Below are 16,380 nucleotides of genomic sequence, written 5' to 3'. Positions count from 1 at the left end.
GGAGTTGCTCCTGAGAGTGGCAGAAAATTGTACGGAAGTTAAAGAAGAAGAACGAACAAACGAACTTGGGCAGTGACGCTTAATAGAAAGATACAACAATCCTCACTCGAGTCATTCTCTGTCTCTTTCTGGTGATTACGTCACTCCACTATATTATACTTAAGTGTTTATTTTTGTTATGTTTCTACGTATAGACATGAGATGTTGTGTTTTCTGTTTAAAATAGTTAAAACAGCCGCACAGTGGTTGAGTGGTTAGCATGTAGGCCACACAGTCAGGAGATGTGTAAGATTTTGTGAATCTCTGGTGTTTGCATGTTCGGCCCATGCATGCATGGGTTCTCTCTGGGTGCTCTGGCTTCCTCCCACATTCCATAAACATGCATGCTTGGTTAATTGGAGACTCTAAATTGCCCATATGTGTGAATGTGAGTGTGAATGCTTGCTTGTCTATGTACATATATGTGTCCTAAGATAAGCTGGCGACCAGTCCAGGGTGTACCCTGCCTCTTACCTTAAAACTGCTGGGATAGACTCCAGAATACCAGCAGCCCTAGTGAAGACAAGCGATACAGAAATATTACACAACAGCTTAAACTACCAACAAAGTGCTTTGAGTTTAGTTTTCTTTAGGACACAAATGCAGCAGCTTTGCATCTACTGCATGTTTAATTAGAAAGTGTGACTGAAGGTTGTTGTGCATATTGCGTATCTAATGCATCAGTAATCATGATAAAAAACTTGTGATTTCTGTGTTTGGAAATACAAGCATCTATTTGAGAAGTATTTTGGAAGAGCTTGATTCCCTAAGTCCTCACACCAAAGAGCTTAATCATAATCAATATCATCATATGTTGAGTTCAAACGTAGTTTAAATTAAAACACGAACCCCAACCATTGTACCGTAGACATTGTCAGGACAGGAAACTATTTATCTATTTTTCCTAACTCATCATCAGATAACTATTTAAACAACTGCAAGAACTGCATTTTAAGTGTTGGTTTCACAAATTGTCATTGGAATTCAACCATTTATGTGGCTTTTTTTAATGATGCTGATTTCCTTCATGCCAAGACACCTAATTAGCGAAGGCATTTTTTGTGGTTTTCAGTGACAATAAATGTGACCACGCCACTTCCAGCTCTGATGAGTAAATATTGTAGTACAGAAACAGGAAATCCTATTTGCAAGAACTGGTAAATATGCCCAGATTAATAAAGAATTCAGGAGCCCCACTTAAAACTGAAGAGTGACTTTTACACGATTGAAGCAACAGATACAACGACATAGGTGTCTTGCTGTAGTGTACAACATTCTAATAGTATTTTCTAATATTTGCAGTTCTGCCAGCCAGGAGGTTGGAAGCTGTCCAGGGAGAGGAAAGCCCCTACCTTCTTCACTGTTGTGTTAACAGATATTGAATCAGACCGACACTACTGCTCCTGCCTCACATTCTATGAGGCTGAGGTCAATCTGCAGGTAGGCTTGCATACATGCAACTACATACACACACACACACACACACACACACACTCTTCTGGAGTTAGTACATCAGTCATGTGATGAACAATTAAGAAGATTCTGTGTAACTGAAAATTCACCCTGCCTTACCCCTGAACCGCTGCACGAGCCGCATTAATCCTGATTTAATGAAATTTCAAGTCCACATTATAGATGGTCCTGATAGTGAAATTAATTTTGTGAACACTTATGATGAATGTTAGGTGCATCTACTGTGGTGTGTCTCCTTTGTGACTCTTAACAGCCATCAGGGATATTTTTGGTTGAGCAATATGTATCTCATTTCTGTTTTCCATTTATGGATTATCATTTTGTTTTTAATGTTCTTTGGCACTTTGTTTTTATTTGAAGGAATGCACATGTGTGACATCTTCCAGAATTAGTAGAAAACAAAGTCCTGGATGGATCCAGCAGGCTAATAAAAGGCATACTGGATGCTGATAGAAAAGATCCAATGAACCTGTGGTCACCCTCAGCTTTATGATTCACTCGTGCATACAAGTTGACATCCCCATCTATCATTAATCACAACAAATTCAATTGGACTTGATTGTGGATGACCTTGTTAAAGTCTCTCGCAACCAAAAGCCCCCAGAATACCAAACTAATAGTTTCATTGTGTATGGCGTTGTGAGAGTCCTTAAATGTCTCCTGTCACTCTGCCCATTGTGATTTCACATCCTTTCACATGTGCAAGGCAGTCGTCAATCACATTCCAGTTAGTTCAACAAATAATTTGTTTTGTTGAGTTAGAAATTGAACCTTGTACAATAAGTATGTATCACCTAACAAAGACCGAACAAGTCACTGCAGAAGAATCTTTAGAATCAACAATTGTTAGCGTTGTTTCCTTCTTATTTAACAGTTAGATCTTGTTTTGTGAATCAGACCACAATTATTGACATGCCTCCTATTGTACAACCAAGCGCAAATTCCCCTACTGATTTCAATGCAACAGAAATGAAGGAATAGCCCTGTTGTGTGCCGTGGTGGGGTATTTTTGGGGAGGGAGACAAATTACATCCAGCTATGTTTGTTACTTGGTGTTAAGGTCCTTAGGTGATGAACTTTACTCAGTCTGTTGTCTCTCACCCTAACACTTATGTACAGCAGGTATTTGTAATTTTATTTAAGGTTCCAGGATGTTTTTGTAATTTTGATGCGTTTATTCCATATTTTTGATTAATTGTTACTTTCAATTTTTGATGAAACAGTAAGATGAAACTCGAAATAGTTTGAACTCCATTGGCAGAGCTTTCATTCATTCATTCATTCATTCATTCATTTTCTACCGCTTTTTCCTCACGAGGGTCGCAGGGGATGCTGGAGCCTATCCCAGCTGTCTTCGGGCGAGAGGTGGGGTACACCCTGGACTGGTCGCCAGCCAATCACAAGGCACATATAGACAAACAACCATTCACACTCACGTTCATACCTATGGACAATTTGGTATCACCAATTAACCTAGCATGTTTTTGGAATGTGGGAGGAAACCGGAGTACCCAGAGAAAACCCACGCATGCACGGGGAGAACATGCAAACTCAGAGATGGCCAAAGGTGGGATTGAACCCTGGTCTCCTAGCTGTGAGGTCTACGCGCAATCTTGTTGAAACCACTATTGATACTAGCCACATTTGGCTAAAAAAAAGTGTGTTTTAAGCTAAAGGGAAGCATCTCAATTTGATGATAGCTAAACTGTCAACAACATAAGCTGGGGGTTTCTTACAATAAACATTGTAGGTTGTTTTAATTTACATCCCCATGTTGTTGTTTCAAGTACATTTTTGTCAACTCCTTGAATCATTCTCTTATCCTGACAGTTTATACTTTACAATCATTCTTTTATAACTAATGTAAAACAGATTATAACAAATTCGAAATACGGGACCGTGTTAAGCATAATACCACCTTTTTGTTTAGTAAAACACAGCCCGATAAGGAGCTGGGGCTATATTTGGCCTTGTCCTGACATCATTCCCCGGAAAAACAAACACACATTCCTCAATTCTACATAAGGCACCAAAGAGCCTCTAGAAACGTGATATTGTTTGAACATTCTAATCCTTATATGCCCAATTAAATTCCAGAGGGAGTCCAGACAGGTGGTGGGGGGGAATGTTTTGGGTGTAATAATTGAGCCAAATCCTAAGAATAATGCTGGAATATGACCCCCATCTGAATGGGATACCTGATCCAATACTGTATAGACCTGAGCTACTTCTGGCATGTTTTCTCTGTCTGAAGAAATATACCAGATTGTGATATGGGCTTTAGTCAGGAATGAACATTGAGAAGTTGGTGCATGACTGTCCTGATTGAGGATCCAAAAAGATTAGAACAAGACCATTCTTTACTTGTACAATGAGCTTATATCAGTTTTGAGTACAAATGGTTTAATCGCAGTATTAATTACTTTTACTTTTTTGATTTGTACAGAATTGTTTCAACATAGTGCGACTGTTCTGGCCTCCGTCTTGTCATCTCTGTATTAGCACTGATGTTTTACATTTTTCTATGATGGCGTGGGGCTCAACATTAATCTGATGGATTATTCTTCATGTGTTAGGTGTTCCATATGGAAAGACTGAGACGAAAGATTATGAACAGCATTATCTTTAATGAATCAAATATAGAAAATAATTCTCTTAACCAGCCAAAAACTTACCTTGTCTAATGCGAGTTTTATTACTTCTGACAGGGATGGTATGTTTATTCTGTCTCATTTGAGTCATCTCTAAAATTAACTACATTGCTTAACGTTCAACACATTCATGGCATTATCAGTGACTGGAATCTTTATATCACTGTGATTAACCAACTTAATGCAAAGGTTGATCACTAGGATATGTTTTTTGTTGTGTACAATTATACATTTGTGGTATTTCTCTAAACACAATGCAATGGATGTAAAATGTTAAAGGCGCACCCTGACTTTATGATTTACATTGGTAACACAAATGTGCCAGTGTATTTATACACTGTGCTTATAGTTTTAAGTCCACGGCACGTGCTTGAACTGTTTCATTAAAATTGCCTCTTTTTTTATATCCTAGGGATCAAAAAGTATTGAGGTTGATGGGGATGAAGATGAAGAGGTGGAAGAGGATGGCCTGATCCAACCAGCCCAAGTGTTTGCTCCAAAAAGTCTCATTCTTGTCTCGAGATTGGATTATCCAGAAATATTCAGGGTAATAAGTCACTATTTGATTACATCTTGATTTATGAATTATTTGTCTGTTGTAGAAGCAGTGTTGTCTTTGGCAACCATTTTATTTTTAGTCTTTTGGACAGAAATGCTTCTTGTTTTGGTCACGTTTTAGTCTGTTCTGTATCTGATAGCTACAAAAAAGGATCTCTCACTTTTTTAATATAGGTTCCACTTGTCAATAAATGCAGTTAACAATTAGTTGAAACTGTATTTACTGTATGTCCAGACTGCTGCTAGTAATATTCTGTTATGAGCCCATAAATAGTATCTCACAAAAATGAGTACACTTCTCACATTTCACCGACCATTTTATATCTTCTCAAGGGACAATACTATAGAAATAAAACCTCAATGACTTTGAATATTATGTGTACACCTTATATAGCAGTATAGCCTTTATTCATCACTGAAAGTAGTCGTCAAAGTGTCAGTATTTTGTTTGAGCACCTTTTTTGTCTGGGACTGTCTTCATCCTCTTGGGCATGGAATTCACCAGAGCTGTACAAGTTGTTACAGGAATCCTCTTCACTCCTCCATGATGACATCACAGAGATGATGAATGTTAAGACACCTTGCACTCCTCCACCTTCTGCTTGAAGATTCTTCAAAGGTGCTCGGTTGGGTCTGGATGAAACATATTTGCCCACACCATCACCTCCACATCTCTAAGCAAATCTTGGAGATGTGTTTGCGGTCATGTTAGAAAACTGCCACATGACCCAGTTTCCCAAGGGAGAGACTCATGTTTCATTTCATCATATTTGACATTTTGACAGACATGACACTACCACCATCATGCTTGAATGTAGACGAGACACAATTATTTAGATAGATTTTCAGCAGATAAATCTATACTGCTATAAAAGCTGGAACTCTAAAGTATATTAAAGTTTCCTTTGTAATAGTCCCTTGTTGATCTACCGTAATTAAAATGCTTTTTGAAATGTGGGGGGTGTACTTAGCATAGTACGATACTGTATGTCATCATGACAACTCATTTAACATGTTGAATTAACTGTATGTCTCCTGTTGTTCTTCCAGGGTTGTTTGGGACTGATCTACACTGTATACACTGATAGTTTGAGTTTTCCTTTGGAGGGTTTGGTGGCCAATCTCTTTATATTCCAGGTTCCTGTGGCTGGAGGATCGCAGGTATGTTTCACTTCAAGGAACTTTTAAATGTGATTTTTGTCTGGTACATTTGTGGTGACTTTCGGGCGGAGGTGGGAGCAAGTCAGTGTTTTACAAGTCTTAAGTAAAGTCATGCATGTCCAAGTCAAGTTTCAAGGCAAGACAGGTCGAGCGAATTCACAAATAATAGGCTTGAAATTTTTGAGTCCTTACAAGTCATAACCAAATAAAATTATATTTAACTGTGTATATATGTATTCAATTTGATAAATACAGTGAATTTATTTTGAATTTTCTTCTTCAAGACCAGTGTGACAAGAGTTAATCACTGAAAAGAGTGCTGACAGAGCATGCTGAAATTACTCATTTGTTGTTTGGTACTAAAACCAACAGATGCATTGAATGTGGCAGAGTCAAATGGAAAATATGTTTTCTTGCTGGAAATTACTTAAGAGTTCCCCTTGTGGGACTAATAAAGGCATATGTTATTTTAACGATCATCATTGAGGTCCTTACATTTAGCTGTTAGTGTTCTACAACCACTTTCTGACTTTTTTCACTTAAGCTCACTTGATACTTACCATGTCATCACGAGTAGACAACATTCATTATGACATCAACTTGTGCATTCCATCTTTGAATAATTAAATGCCCACTCGCCACTAATGATGATTATTGGAAAAATACAAATTCTTGTAAGTTGTGACTTCAGCATCTGTTCAAACAGTTGTTTATATGCTGTAAGAGAAAGAATTTGGTATGTCCCCAGCATGACACCACTTTAATTTGCAGCTCCTTAAGTGTGCCTTTAGGCAGGGGAACAGACACATTAGTCAACCTCGCACATGGTAAAACTTACAGCTACTGGATGTAAGGAATTGGATGAATCAAGAGCTCTGCAAACTTTGTTGATGCGTCTTTCAAGGCAATACCCACCATTCTCCTGCGAACTACGATTACTATCCCATCAGTAATTTTATCTGTCAAGTCATCAATCTTGCACACTAATAGAATACAGTTATGTAAAGAATTGAAATATGTTGTTTATGCAGCCTCTCTCATTGTATAGGCATTGATGTTTTGTTAAAAAGGATCTATTGTGCTTTTTTCCACTTTTCTGACCTATAAAAGTAGTTAGAATGTTGGATTATCAACTTAAACGATGTCAAAGTTTCAGATAATGTGGTTTGCGCATTTGAAAGTGAGCCCTGAAAGAAGTTTGGGATGGCTCAAAACGCTCGTTTCCAGAGGGCGTTGCAAAACTGTTCCTTTTTGATGTCACAGAGGAGCAGGCTTCCCTATGGCCGTCCAACACATATGGCTCTATGTTAAAAGCGGACATTTTAAAAAGATAAATCGCTCCTAGAAAGTTGGGCTTGCAGCTATCGGCACAACGAGTCATTTCAAGCACTCGAGGGTGTGACCAACCACAGCGGAGTGGACGTGCCTGGAGGTGGGCTGTGCGTGGAATAAATTAAAACAGACCATTTTCGCGGGAAGCATGAAATCCAAAGAAATACAGCTGAATAGGTGCAGATTCCAGAAGAACTAGAAAGCTTTTTGTGCTGGTTATTGTGTGTAGCTGCTCTATTAGAGTCCATAACTCAATACAATGGGCAGAGAAATTAGCACAATAGGTCCAGTTTAAGCATGTAGTATTTCTGCCGATGAGGCACAATATTATTACACTGGTGTCAAATCCAAGTCCAACAAAGCGATATGTTCTTGCACCGTTTTTTGACCTTTTTTGCATTTTTTTGTACAGAAATTGTTTAGCCTGGGAGCAGGTGACCGGCAGCTTATCCAGACTCCTCTGAATGACACGTTACCCGTCACATGCAAGAGTGTTGCTCTGCTCTTCCAGCAGCTAGGTGGGTCCTGACACTTGAAGTACCATTAAGTAATTATTTGATAGGAAGACTCCATAATGTTTTTCTTCCGTGTCACTTTCCCAGTCTGCTTATGGCAGTGTATAATTGTTAATCTGATGTAGCATTTATTGCAAATATCTAAACTGTTCATTAAGTTGCGAAGATTTTTTTAGGTTTTGTAGTGCTTAACCTCTTAAAATAATATCTTTAAATCATATTGCTGAAATCCTCATTGGGGTTTATTTAATTTGGCATCTTAATAGCTGTGACATGATGTGGTGTAGGTTAATTCTGTCTTGAACCTTATCAGATTTTCCAAGCCCCAATTATTTTGACTAAATCACAATTACAGATTTTAAGACTCTGGAGACTTTTGGATTAATTCTATTGTAAACTTGTCTGAGGCAAGATTATATGCTTTTTGTCCCCTCAGTGATTCTGTAATTTGGTCTAAGAAGGAACAAGCACATGATGAAGATTTGATGCAGTTTGTTGGGCTCACGTTGCTCAGTTTGCACAATATGTTAATCTTTTATACCTTAAACTATTTCTGTGACCAGTACAGTATGTGCCTGCTATGCTGTGATTCCTGCTTACAACCATTTATTAATTAAGATATACTGTGGATGTGTGTATTTGACTTTAACATTACTTTTGAAGCATTCACACTTGAATATGTGGTCATGAGTTAAATTATGAAATCTGATTTACAATGGAAAATTGGCACTCGTCTAGCTTCATTTAGGGGGAAGAATGTGCTTCAAAGCAAAGTAGATTTTATTTCTTGTGTGCACATGGCGGGTACATACACGATCCACTTGGATCGCACATGGACCACATCATCTTTGTGTTGTTTTGGTAAAGAGAGATTTTTTTTGTGGTTAAATTCAGGTCATCTCCGGTAAGAATTAGGGATGCGACTTCAAGTGTATTGTGTGCCACAGGGTGATTAAACCGTCGTCCCCCTGTCCCCCGCTTATTTACTTACTTACCCATCTGCATTTGAGCACGTTACACATGTGCTATTACTTTGTAATACACCACAGCTTTGTTTTATTTGACTCGTTCTCATTTATCAATGACAAAACAGGATTTGTTTTGTGCAAGTGGTGGTTATCATTGATTAATTTTTTTGATTGCCATTAAACAGTACCATGTATTGCCAGTAATAAAATGCCACTACCTACTTGGTTAAACAAATACACTGAAAGTGTTACAAGGGCAAAGTTTGATTAGAGACATAGTAGTCTGGTCGCAGTAGTCAGGAAGTAGTTTGAAAGTGTGACCAATCACAGGGGATTGGGCGTGCCCGGAGGCGGGCCGCGGATGGAATAAATTAAAACGGACCGTTTAGGTAGGAAGCACAAATCTGAGGAAATACAGCTGGAATAGGTGCAGATTCTGGAAGATATAGAAAGTTTTCTGTGTGTAGCAGCTTTATGGCTGCAACTCAATGCAAAGGGTCGGAAAATGACCATAATAAGTCAATCCTTTTATTCACACAAGGTGATATAGTTTGGTTTTGTTTCTCCCTTAATAATAAATGGTTTCATCTAAAAACTCAATTTTGTGTTCAGTTGTGTTTTCATTGACAAATATTTAAATTAGTTAATACTTTTTCACACCACTGTATACAGTATATGTCCATGCAGTACATGGGCGTAGCATTTACACTAATTTAGCCACCTTCCTCCCCATATAAGGATTGCGGAAAAGACATACAGAATGGCGTTTCGGCACATCTTTTTGTGTGCACAGGTCACTGGAGTAATCGGAGAGGAATGTGTGTTAAACATGTCACACTGCACAGGAAGTCCATCCCCTCCGGGAATGAGATAACAACCAGCCAACAAGAGTGTTGCTGTTTGTTTGTTTGTTGCCTTTGTCTGCTGTTATCGGGGGCTGCTCCTGTCTCTTTTATTTAAAGCTCGGAAATGTGTCGCTGTTTTTATAAGATGAGTAAACACCTGGTCATGATATTAAGCTGGGGCCTCATCAGTGTATTGGGAAATCTTTGCAGCACATTATTGTGTGCTTTATGTAAGTTTTATCAGACTAGTAATATATCAGTTCGGTCATCTTCTACATTATTAACATTTTCTCCATTTCCTGTTTATCAGCTTAGTGCTGCACTCAGGGAGCCAAACAGCCAGACTCTGAGCACCCAGTGGTGCAAACATGTCTGCAAGTGTTCCTCTCTCTTTTGTCAACCCAGTCTGTGATGAATTGATCTGTCAGCTGCTTGATAAGAAACAATAACAGGAACTGGAAAGTTAGAATCCATTCTGATTGTCACACTGGCACAGTAATTCAAATATTTTGAATTCAAGAGGGTTTTTTTATGTTGGTTAATGTTTACACTAATGTCCTCGTCAGTGTTGGAGAGAGCTGGGAGTAGTTGGATACCACTTAAAGTGTGGTATCTTTTACGATTCCGGGAGTTTCATTAAGAACATTTACAGTGGTGCTGATGTTACCTCAAATTGCTGAGGTTTAACCAAGTGGCTCTTTTGGAACGGAATAGCAGGGCAATTGCTCTTTGAATTACAAATACAGTAGAACTACAATTTAGACATAATCCTAGTTCTGTGCTTACTGCTCAATTTTATAATTGACCCAGCTCACCTTAAATGAATTATACAAACCCTTAATTGAGTGACCCATGCAGTATTTTGCACTGATCTGACCCACTGTCCAATTAGTGCACAGGTAATCCAGTTAACATTGCCAATCGGTGACATGTCCATTTACTCCATAATTGTGTGAGCAGTTTTACAGCATAAATAGCCATACATCTTTGATGACTGATTTGGAACAATGTGGTTGTTGCCTTCAACATTCTTTCCAACAAACATCTTTTTAATTGTGCTTTGTTTTCTTTTACTGTTTCCTTGTTCCAGGTATTCAAAATGTTCTAAGCTTGTTTTGTGCGGTTCTGACGGAGCACAAGGTTTTGTTCCACTCCACCAGTTATCAGAGGCTTGGGGAGGCAAGCCGCGCCTTGGAAGCCCTCATGTTTCCCCTCAAATACAGGTAAAAGTGGGTGATTGATGCTTGATTTGTTGTGTTTATTCAGTTCCACTACCCAATCGAAAAGATCTATTTGTATAGGGATTAATTTCTTTTTCAAACAAATCTGCAGTACCATGGGTACTGTAAAATCATTTTTTGTGGAACTTATCTGCAAGACAATTCACGAGATTGAGTCAACAAGATTATATTTTAACCTTACTTTTAAGAAAAGAGCAATGAGAACATCCCAAAAAAATACAAGACAATATATTGCAATCTACTAATTTAATTTGTACTACTTTACACTCTTTGTGTGCATGCTGCTGGCCCTGCCTCCTCCCACCTAGACAAAGAGACTGTAAAAAAGACTCACTATTATGGAACAAATGTGCCAAGATGCTGAAACCAATGTATAGTGAACCTTCTTCCTGCCTGTTTGGAGACGGGAGATGAGGAAAACAGACACGCATGCACATGGTCATGTACTGAGGCCAGCAAAATTACCAAGCTCATTTTCATTTATTGTGTAATTAATTTATTACCGCCCTAGGCTTTTTCTGAACGAGAAATCCTTAATCTTGGAACATCTTATAACACGAGATCTTGTCACACCCATACAGTATACGCATTTGTTTGAAGGATGACTTCATTACTCAGTAAACATACATTACTGTACCTATGTAGTACATGCAGCTGTTCCAACATGTGTTTACATGACAGAATACACATCTTAAACGTCTGACTTGATGATAAAGCGGGCAACGTTTTACTAAATTTAAGTAAAAACACACTTTTAGCCAACGCCTGGAATATATCAGGTTATTAAACAGTCCAAAAAGTATCCTGTATATAAAATTGTGCAAAATTTTTGCTCATCAGTTCCCAATCAATGATGATGCTCCAGAACTGTAAGGATGTTATTGCAAAGTATTTCAACATTGTGTACTACACGTATCACAGATTATGAGTGTACTCATTTGGATTTCTGGTGAACTAGTTTTAAATAAACACATTTTTCCGAATATCCTGTTCATTTTCTGCGTATTCTTGGTTTTACTGGATGTGTGATGTGTATTTTTTTTCTTTATCTGTGTGTCTTTATCTGTAGTTATCCCTACATCCCAATCCTGCCTTCACGCCTGCTGGAGGTGCTGAGCTCCCCCACACCTTTTATCATCGGAGTGCACTCCATGTTTCAGAGTGAAATCCAGGATCTGGTGGGTACATATTTGAAATATCTTTTTTTTAAAACAAAGATGATGCATGATGATTAGGTTGGTCTGCACCTAATGTAATCTGCCCTTTTATGGTTGATGTGGCCGCTAACGTGGAAGCCTTGTTAGGAATTCATGTTTATCCCTGCAGTCATCCCTCTAGCTGTAATAAAACCACCTGACATGTCAGCATTTCATGTATCACCAGTTGGATGTCATCATTGCGGACCTGGATGGAGGAACAATAAAAATCCCAGAGTGCATTCACTTGTCTCTGCTCCCTGAACCTCTCCTAAACCAGACACAGTCCGCCCTGTCACTGGTGAGCACGTGCTTGCTTACTTCATTCATTCATTCATTTTTTTTACCCATAACCATACCATTCAGACCCCAACAAAATACATAGCCCAAGCCCCTTTGTAAAGTCAAACATAAATGTGACCATTAGTGTTTGCTTACAATGTGTCCCTTGTCTCACAACTGTCCAACTGTTACTCTACTTAGAATAAGGTTGTTAAACATCTGCCAATAGCAGCGGTACCAGTAAACACACATCCTTATTAAGCAATGACTGGAGCTTGGAAAAAAAACATGTTTAGTTGATGGAATTTCAATTCAGTTCTTAACTCCATTGTTAAATTGTTCATAATATCATGTGCCATCATGTGCTAGTAATGTTCAGTTCTGTTGAGTGATCATTTTATTTTTCAACACAAAATCCAATGCTTTCTGATCACAAGTGGTTCAACTCTTAAAGGTTTTGCATCCTGATTTGGAGATTGCAGACAATGCTTTCCCACCACCTCGCACTGCACCCTCCAACCTTAAGTTGTTGGTAAGTCAGCATCGCTATCAAATGCTCTTTGCCCATAGGTATGAATTCTCATCCTTCACGAGGAGGACACTGCTGCTTTCAACAATTAGCCTGAAATCCCAAAAAGGTTGGACTAGGCAATTCATCAACTGAATTTAACCTTAAGACAAATAACCTTGATGATTAAGTAAATAATTGCTTGCTGTTGCAAAATGGCTTTTTGATTAGGTGTGTGTGTGTGTGTGTGTGTGTGTGTGTGTGTCAGGACAAGGAGGTGAGGGCCGTCTTTCTCAGGCTGTTTGCACAACTCTTCCAGGGCTACAGGTCATGCCTGCAGCTAATTCGCATCCATTGCGAACCTGTTATTCACTTTCACAAGGTAAGATCACAAATATAATTTCTGGATGAAAATGTTGCAAAACTTAGTTTTCCTGCTGATGATGACCACTTGATTAAAAATGTTAAGCCAGTGTTTCTCAGAAAAAAAAGCACTGTCCTTGTAGTCTGCCAGGAATATTGAGACAAGCCGTGACTGGAATTCCATGTAAACAGATAACCCAAGTGTGCTAGCATGTCCCTCAGTTGTGACCGCTTCACGATGCTGCTATTATTTTTTTTGCAAGCCGTCAATACGGGCCTCTAACCTTGGGCAATTTGAGATGTTTTACAGCTTGCATGTTTTTGTTAGGTATTTTGTTTGTTCATGATAGTGGTGTTTCCATGGTATCCCCGTGAGCACATAATCCTCAAAGTACCCCACATGGATTCTATTATAAACATGCTCAGTTTATTTGCCTGGAATTGCTAAGTGGGGAAGGCTTGAGTAAACCCATGAAATATTGATATCTCAACACTGCAGTGACACCGAGACATATCCTTTACCGTAATCAAAGGATACTTCCAAACATTTCTTGTTTATGGCCATGTTAGTAGTTTAACCCCAGGCTCACAATTGATCCGTTACGGGTACAGTCCTGATCCAATGCAGTGCCACTCACACTGACTCCGGTAGGTACTGTGGCTCGCAAGAGCAGATACAGGAACTTCTGGTAAACAATAGCCATATTTGCCTGTACAGCCTCAGCGTCTCTGTTTTTTTGATGCCTTTTGACTCCATACAGTATGTACAAAAACGTATCTAGCCAGAGCTTTGCCACATGGAGCTGGTGTGAGCCACGACGGATCCAAGACGGATCCAGTGTGAGCCCGGGGTAACGGTGTTCATATGTGTGCAGTATTGTAACTCTTCTAATTCTGACATTACACAGACTGCCTTTCTAGGCCAACGAGGCCTCATTGAGAACGATTTTCTCACCAAGGTCTTGGATGGTATGGCCTTTGCTGGCTTTGTCTCAGAGCGCGGTCCGCCTTACAGAGCATGCGATCTCTTTGATGAGGTAAGGAAGGCATTGAAAACATTCAACGATGAACCAATCATTTCATATTTGTCATGTTATTGTATTCTCTTTTTGTAGCTGGTGGCCTTAGACATTGAGCGTTTTCGTGAGGAAGAACTCAACCCTGCAAAGCTGCTCAAACGAATCCAGGACCTCTCCGAGCAGCTATACAGAAATGTGAGACATACTTTAACATTTCCCAAATTTGTCATTTACTTATCTGGCAATTATGTAAATACAGTACTCAATAATTCAAAATTATTTTTAGCAAATTAAGAGTAGACAGTTTGTGTTTCAAATGTTCAGTAACCAGAAAGACTGTTCTTGCAGGCCAAGCAAAATGTTACCCGACAAGTCAACCACTTTTAAATCAACTGTGTGAATGATATGACTTTGTATACATACGTCAGTTTTGTCGGTTCATCATAAAACATATTCTATGTGTATGTGTTTTGTAGGAAAACCCGAACCCCCACATGGCATTCCAGAAAGTGCCTAGGCCATCAGAGGGATCTCACTTGCGGGTGCACCAGGTACCCTTCCCTGTGTTGTGTGACGACAAAGTGGAGAAAATGCTGCAAGAAGGAGTGGCCAAACACATCAACATCCATCCATCGACAAGACCGGAGAAGAAATGCGTTGTACCTGCTGGTCCTCCTGTCGGTATGACCACCTTTTGATATTCAAAATATCAAACATACCCTCAATGTACTGATTTCCAAGTGTGTTTAAATGTATTTCTTATCTAGCCATGTCTGTTTTTCAGTGTCCATTTTAGGAAAGACTTGCTCTGTGTTTAACAGCGCTCGCAGGCTTGAGGTAGTTAAAAGCTGCATTTCCTTCATCTTTGAAAACAAGACCCTGGAGACAGAAAAGGTGATGTCCAGTGCCATGTGTACACTCATTCATATAGCTTTAATGTGTTTGCGTTCACACAGCAGTAACAGATAATTAGACTTGTCTGGTGTAATATTTTTCAATACTTGTTAGTAGGGGTGTCGCAAGATCACAATTCATTGTATTAATAAGCAGTGTGAAAGGGGATTTTTTACATTTAAATGCTAGATGGGTTGACTCACACTTTGAAATAAGAATGCGTATTGTTTATCCTTTGAACCACTAAATGAGCCTGTAAAACCCGTTTGGACAAATGATCAGAATAAATGTGCAAAGCATTATACTTATGCAGTAGATTAATAATTATGTTGTAATTCTGTTTTCTCTCTCTGTTGCTCTCATTAAAACAAACTGACAGTCTTTAAAAAATAAATTCATTCATTCATTCAATTTCTACCGCTTATCCTTACAAGGGTCACAGGGGTGCTGGAGCTTATCCCAGCTGTCTTTGAGCAAGAGGCGGGGTACACCCTGGACTGGTCGCCAGCCAATCACAGGGCACATATAGACAAACAACCATTCACACTCACATTCATAGCTATGGACAATTTGGAGTCGCCAATTAACCTAGCATGTTTTTGGAATGTGAGAGGAAGCTGGAGTACCCAGAGAAAACCCACACATGCACGAGGAGAACATGCAAACTCCACACAGAGATGGCCAAGGGTGGAATTGAACTTGGGTTTCCCAGCTGTGTGGCCTGCACGCTAACCACTCGCACGCCGTGCAGCCCCTTAAAAAAATACAGTAGTTGTTAAAAAGTAATTCCATCACAAGTTACTGTTGATGATTGCACTCAGAAAAACTTGTCACATTTACATTAGCCAGTGTCATTAATTCTTCTGACAATTAACATTTACCTCTCTTTGCCTCCTAACAGACGCTTCCTGCTGCACTTCGTGCCCTCAAAGGCAAAGCAGCTCGACAGTGTCTGACTGATGAGCTTAGTCTTCATGTCCAGCAAAATCGGGCCATACTCGACCACCATCAATTTGACTACATCATTCGAATGATGAATTGTGCCCTCCAGGTAATCACAAAACGACTTCTGTACATTCTGTTGTTTGTTTGTATTTTCTATTGAAAATACTAGAAATTGGGATCACTTTCACTTTCTTTTAGCGTTAAACACACTTGGTCAGTTAATATAAAACAAAATAGTTAAACCATTATGGAAAAATAACGACTGACAGACGACTGAATGATTATCAGCGTATTCCTCTATGTCTACTTTTTGAGAGAAAACTGCAACTACCCCACATTTCTTTCCAAATTCTTACATAAAACTGATTTGGGGTAAAAATAACCACGATT

The 16,380-nt window shown here is 39.0% G+C and overlaps 1 protein-coding gene across 4 annotated transcripts in view; it reads left to right on the top strand.

The window, feature by feature from the left end:
- Positions 1-16,380, top strand: part of sbf2 (SET binding factor 2) — a 76,980-nt gene that overhangs the window by 23,632 nt on the left and 36,968 nt on the right. For all 4 annotated transcript variants that reach the window (XM_078795512.1, XM_078795511.1, XM_058088768.2 and 1 more), the window contains exons 3-16: positions 1,342-1,479; positions 4,576-4,710; positions 5,772-5,882; positions 7,627-7,732; positions 10,633-10,765; positions 11,853-11,961; positions 12,167-12,280; positions 12,716-12,793; positions 13,038-13,151; positions 14,041-14,169; positions 14,248-14,346; positions 14,628-14,832; positions 14,936-15,045; positions 15,947-16,096. In XM_078795512.1, coding sequence (XP_078651638.1) covers positions 1,342-1,479; positions 4,576-4,710; positions 5,772-5,882; positions 7,627-7,732; positions 10,633-10,765; positions 11,853-11,961; positions 12,167-12,280; positions 12,716-12,793; positions 13,038-13,151; positions 14,041-14,169; positions 14,248-14,346; positions 14,628-14,832; positions 14,936-15,045; positions 15,947-16,096 — 1,731 coding nt within the window. The remainder of the gene's footprint in view (positions 1-1,341; positions 1,480-4,575; positions 4,711-5,771; positions 5,883-7,626; positions 7,733-10,632; positions 10,766-11,852; positions 11,962-12,166; positions 12,281-12,715; positions 12,794-13,037; positions 13,152-14,040; positions 14,170-14,247; positions 14,347-14,627; positions 14,833-14,935; positions 15,046-15,946; positions 16,097-16,380) is intronic.

The sequence above is a fragment of the Doryrhamphus excisus genome, linkage group LG13, assembly GCF_037039965.1.
Source record: "Doryrhamphus excisus strain RoL-2023G ecotype Guam linkage group LG13, RoL_Dexc_Guam_v1.1, whole genome shotgun sequence".
Lineage (NCBI taxonomy): Eukaryota > Metazoa > Chordata > Actinopteri > Syngnathiformes > Syngnathidae > Doryrhamphus > Doryrhamphus excisus.
Note: the sequence above shows the minus strand (reverse complement) of the source record. Positions and strands in the feature narration are given on the sequence as shown.